The sequence below is a fragment of the Portunus trituberculatus genome, chromosome 32, assembly GCF_017591435.1.
Source record: "Portunus trituberculatus isolate SZX2019 chromosome 32, ASM1759143v1, whole genome shotgun sequence".
NCBI classification, from domain to species: domain Eukaryota; kingdom Metazoa; phylum Arthropoda; class Malacostraca; order Decapoda; family Portunidae; genus Portunus; species Portunus trituberculatus.
The window spans coordinates 14,153,640-14,159,237 of record NC_059286.1 but is presented as its reverse complement, the minus strand read 5'-3'; the positions used below and the strand labels follow the sequence as shown (position 1 = coordinate 14,159,237).

The window sequence follows — 5,598 nt, the reverse complement described above, 5'->3', positions numbered from 1 at the left end:
AACGATGACAATAATGAAAACAACAGCAACAATAAGAACAACAAAAACAAGAGAAAAACAACTCCTTACACTTCACAACTTCACAAAAACAACAACAACAACAACAAAAACAAAAGCTTGACAACTTTAAAAAATAACCCAAAACTTTCAAACATGAATAAAAATAAACAAAGGAAATAATCAGTCTCGTAAATAAATAAACCCGTAAAAACAAAACTCATGAAAACATCTACCAAACAAAAACAAACCAAATAACACTAACTTAACACCAACAAACAAACAGACTCGTAAGTAAATAAACGGTAAAAAGGAAACCAATCTCTCATTAAAACAACCATTGAAGAAAAGATTAAAAAAAAAACACATAACGTCACTATTTATTGGCTTATCATTATTATCACGCTAATTAACAAGAGGAGTTTGGCCACAGAAGTTATGACACGAGTGAGAGACGGCGGTGGTGGTGGTGGTGGTGGTGGTGGTGGTATTATTGATGGTAATTCTGGGCAGTGTTTGTAATGCAGCCAACTATACCGCGGGAGTCTGGTGTTACTGTTATGGGCCTCGTGTAATTCCTAACAGGCGCCTGAGAGAGAGAGAGAGAGAGAGAGAGAGAGAGAGAGAGAGAGAGAGAGAGAGAGAGAGAGAGAGAGAGAGAGAGAGAGAGAGAGAGAGAGAGAGAGAGAGAGAGAGAGAGAGAGAGAGAGAGAGAGAGAGAGAGAGAGAGAGAGAGAGAGAGAGAGAGAGAGAGAGAGAGAGAGAGAGAGAGAGAGAGAGAGAGAGAGAGAGAGAGAGAGAGAGAGAGAGAGAGAGAGAGAGAGAGAGAGAGAGAGAGAGAGAGAGCTCGTTTTATTCTCTCTCTCTCTCCCAAAACAGGCTATATAGAGAGAGAGAGAGAGAGAGAGAGAGAGAGAGAGAGAGAGAGAGAGAGAGAGAGAGAGAGAGAGAGAGAGAGAGAGAGAAAGAGAGAGAGAGAGAGAGCTCTCTTCTCTCTCTCTCTCTCTCTCTCTCTCTCTCTCTCCCAAGACAGGTTATAGAAGAGAGAGAGAGAGAGAGAGAGAGAGAGAGAGAGAGAGAGAGAGAGAGAGAGAGAGATCCCTAGTCCTCCTTCCTTTTCCATCCAATATTTAACCTCCACCCCTTCCTTCTCTCTCTCTCTCTCTCTCTCTCTCTCTCTCCTACGACCTGTCTTGACCTACAGCCTGGAGGAGTTATATATATAAACGTCAGTCAAACAGCTACACCTTCATTTTTTAGTTTTTTTTTTTTTCAATGGCCAGGTAAAATTAATTGCAACAGGTTAATTACTCGCTCGTGCCGCAACACTGAGGGAAAATGGTAGACAAAAAATAGTCACCGGTAACTTATGTGCAGTATTACCATTAACTATTACGTGTGTTTCTAATAATGGGTATATAAATAGTGTAAAGTCCAAATGTGCTTGAAATAGACTTAATAAAATAATGGACTTTTTGTTTTGTTTTTGCATTATTGTCATTCCTTTTCACGTGTTTCTAATAATAGGTATAGAAATGTACTTTATAAAACAATGCATTTTAGTTTAATTTTTTACATTATTATCATCAACTTCCACGTGTTTCTAGTGATAAGTATAAAAATAAAGTGATTAAGATTCTAAATATGCTTTAAAAACACTTAAAAAAATAGTACTTGTGGTGGTTTATATTCGGGAAAGTACTATTGTATTCGAAGCATTTCACTTAGTCTTGTTCATTACGGTAGTCTACGTTCGTAGCTTCATTCGACTGCTTCATTATCTCATCCACATGTGATATGTAAACCCTCGGTGCCTACTTGAGGCAGATCGGATTTGGCGCTCCATCCAGTAACACCCAAGTTGTAGTTTCGTTGAATAAAGCCTTATGTCAAGGAAGGCCAACTATTTCTACACCCACTACAATTTATTCAACGAAACTCTTCCTCTGCTTCACCTAAGCCAGTGATGGAGAAACTTCTACGTCCGGATCGCTTCGAGGGATCACAAGACACGACGCCGGCTGAATGGGAGCATTGGTATTGCACATTTAAGAACTTCTTGGACAGCTTGAGCGGAGATCCTGCTCCTGACAAGCTGAAACTACTCGTCAATCACGTCTCTCCTTCAGTCTACAACCACATCTCCGACTGCCAGAGCTACACCGACGCCGTAGAAGTATTGAAAGCCATTTATGTGAAGCCTACAAACGTGATCTTCGCCAGACATCAATTAGCGACCAGGAAGCAAGTGAGTGGCGAGTCAATTGATCAGTTTCTTCGCTCTCTGAAGTTGTTGTCGAAAGACTGCAGATTTAAAGCTGTCACCTCTGATACGTATACTCAAGAATCCATCCGCGATGCGTTCATAACTGGCCTGCAGTCACCGATGATACGTCAAAGACTGCTGGAGAAAGACAGTCTTACTCTGGACGAATCTGTGCAACTCGCAAGAAGTCTAGATTCAGCCCAACGGAATGCAGAGACTTATGTGACCCCTACTTCGCTTGGCAACCTTTCATCTGCTTCTTCGATCTCTGCTCCTCCTAAACGTAGCGACATGGATCCTCAGGCGGAAAGGGCTGAAGAAACCAGTGCAGCTGCTAGCAAGAGTATGTGCTACTTCTGTGGAAACCCTCGCCACCCTCGCCAGCGGTGCCCCGCTAGGAACGTCGACTGCTTCAAGTGTGGAAAGAAGGGTCACTTCGGCAAAGCTTGTAAAGCACCCAAGACTACCTACTCAAGAAATGAGGTTGCTGCCAGTACCATCTGCGCTTCCGGGTTGCCTGACCCTCCACATCGCACCACAATGAACGTAAGAGTCAACGGTGTTAGTTTGACTGCTCTTGTGGATAGTGGGAGTACGTCTAGTTTCTTGCATCCTTGTGTCACTAAATTATTGGAGGTTCCTGTAAAGTCTTCCAAAGAACAAATAGTTTTAGCCTCATCTGATATTGCTACAACTCTAGGGCATTGTGTCGTTGATTTGGAGGTCCGAAATTTCAGTTACCCTCACTTTAAATTCTCTGTACTTCCCCAGTTATGTGCTAAGGTAATTTTAGGTCAAGATTTCATGGAAATGCATAAGTCAGTGGAGTTCAATTTGCAAGGTCCTAAGCAGAAACTTACAGTATGTGGTGTTAACGTAATGAAAGTAAATCCTCCTTCATTATTCCCAAATTTAACAAGTGATTGTAAGCCTATCTCTTCACCTAGTCGCCAGTACAGTAAATTGGATCGAGATTTCATTCGGAAGGAAGTGAGATGTTTACTAGAGAAAGGAATCATCGAAGAAAGCCAGTCCCCTTGGCGAGCTCAGGTGCTCGTTACAAAAGATGAGAGGCATAGACAACGCATGGTTGTTGATTACTCTACTACCATTAATCGCTTCACACAGTTAGACGCCTATCCTTTCCCTAAAATTAATGAAATGGTACACAATCTTGCTAAATATAAAGTATTTAGTAAGTTAGATCTCAAGAGCGCTTACTACCAAATTCCACTTAGGGATAATGAAAAGTGTATACCGCCTTTGAGGCCGATGGGCAATTATATCAATACAACCGCATTCCTTTCGGTCTCACTAACAGTGTTGCAGTATTCCAAAGGGTCATTACTCAATTAATTAATGATAATAACTTGACCTCTACTTATGCTTACATTGATGATGTTATAGTATGTGGAAGTAACCCAGAAGAACATGATAGCAATCTTACTCGTTTCAGAAAAGTTGCTTCAAAATACAATCTCACTTTAAATGAAGACAAGTGCAAGTACAGTTTGAGAACTATAAACTACTTGGGGTACTTAATCTCCGATGGAAAACTTAGTCCAGACCCTGAACGTTTGAGACCCCTTACAGAATTGCCTATTCCCACTAACGCTGCTTCTTTGAAACGCACACTAGGATTGCTGTCGTACTACTCGCAATGGATCCCAAATTACTCAAATAGGATTCAACCTCTTTTGAAATCAGATAACTTTCCCTTAGACTATTCAGCAGTCAAGTGTTTCTATGAATTAAAAGATGAAATATGCCAGGCTTCTGTCACTGCATTTAATGAGGATTTGCCTTTGCTGGTAGAGACTGACGCCTCCGGTACCTCACTAGCCGCTACCCTTTCCCAGTTAGGTAAACCTGTGGCTTTCTTTTCAAGGACCCTGACTTCATCTGAAAAGCGACAACCTGCTGTGGAAAGGGAGGCTATGTCAGTTATTGAAGCCTTGCGTAAGTGGAGGTTGTTTCTTTTGGGAAGGAGATTCACAATTTTGACTGACCAACAAGCTGTGTCTTTTATGTTTGATATGAAACACTCTTCCAAGATCAAGAACGACAAAATTATGCGTTGGAGACTAGAACTCTCAGAGTACTGCTTTGACATTCACTACCGCCCTGGTCTTGATAACATCCCTTGTGACACTCTGTCTCGATCTTGCGTCACTGCTTCAGCCTCTTCACCTGCCTCACTTGAAGATATTCATGTTTCACTTTGTCACCCTGGAATTACGAGACTCTATCACTTTGTCAGAACTAAGAATTTGCCTTTCTCCTTGGAAGATGTGAAGAGAGTTTGTAATCAATGTTCTATTTGTTCTGAGTTGAAACCTAAATTCTTTAGAAAACCGAAAGCCAGACTTATTAATGCCTTGAATTGTTTTGACAGGTTGTCTATAGACTTCATGGGTCCTAAACCTTCATGTACTCGAAACAAGTATATATTCACAGCCATTGACGAATATTCTAGATTTCCTTTTGCCATTCCTTGTCAAGACATGTCTGCACAGACCGTAATTTCCTGTTTCCACAAGATATTCTCATTGTTTGGATATCCTTCTTCTGTTCACTCAGACAGAGGAGCACAGTTTATGTCACGAGAAGTTCAACAATTTCTCATGGAACATGGTGTCGTTATGACTCATTCAACTCCTTATCATCCCCAGGGAAACGCTCAGTGAGAGAGAGAACGGAGTTATATGGAAAGCTGTTAAGTTGGCAATCAGATCCCGTAAAATTCATGAATCTCAGTGGGAACTAGTATTAGATCATGCCCTCCATTCCATCAGATCTCTTCTTTGCACTACAACTAATCAGACACCCCATGAGAGATTGTTCTCCTTTCATAGGAAATCGTCCAATGGCTATTCTCTCCCCTCTTGGCTGACATCCCCCGGCCCAGTACTTTTACGAAAATTTGTTCGGAACTCGAAATCTGATCCTCTTGTAGAAGATGTTGACCTCGTGAGTGCCACTCCCCATTATGCAAAGGTTCGTTTTCCTGACGGTAGGGAATCAACGGTCTCGACTGGGGATCTGGCACCTACACCTAGAGGACAGCCTGCTAAGACGCGTCTACCTTCATCTGCCGAAGAGAAATCCCAGAATCCCTCCTCTCTGGACGCTGATGATGTGAACCAGAGCGAATCCTCCGGCATTTCAAACCAAGAAGCTGAGACTCCTGCTGATGCTATGGACACCGAGTCACTGAGGGAACCTGAACCACTTCGTCGATCTACTAGACTCAGAAAACCTGTAGATAGGTTAACATATACATAGATGTATCTGTCAGTTAGGTAGGAATTGAGTATAGAGTACTTGTATATATA

The 5,598-nt window shown here is 41.8% G+C and overlaps 1 protein-coding gene across 1 annotated transcript; it reads left to right on the top strand.

Moving 5' to 3' along the window:
* The first annotated feature begins 1,963 nt into the window (after positions 1 to 1,963).
* Positions 1,964 to 5,548, top strand: LOC123511982 (uncharacterized protein K02A2.6-like). The gene is made up of 3 exons (XM_045268091.1): positions 1,964 to 3,046; positions 4,318 to 4,563; positions 5,021 to 5,548. The coding sequence occupies exons 1-3, from the start codon at positions 1,964 to 1,966 to the stop codon at positions 5,546 to 5,548; spliced, it is 1,857 nt and encodes a 618-aa protein (XP_045124026.1).
* Positions 5,549 to 5,598: the final 50 nt, after the last annotated feature.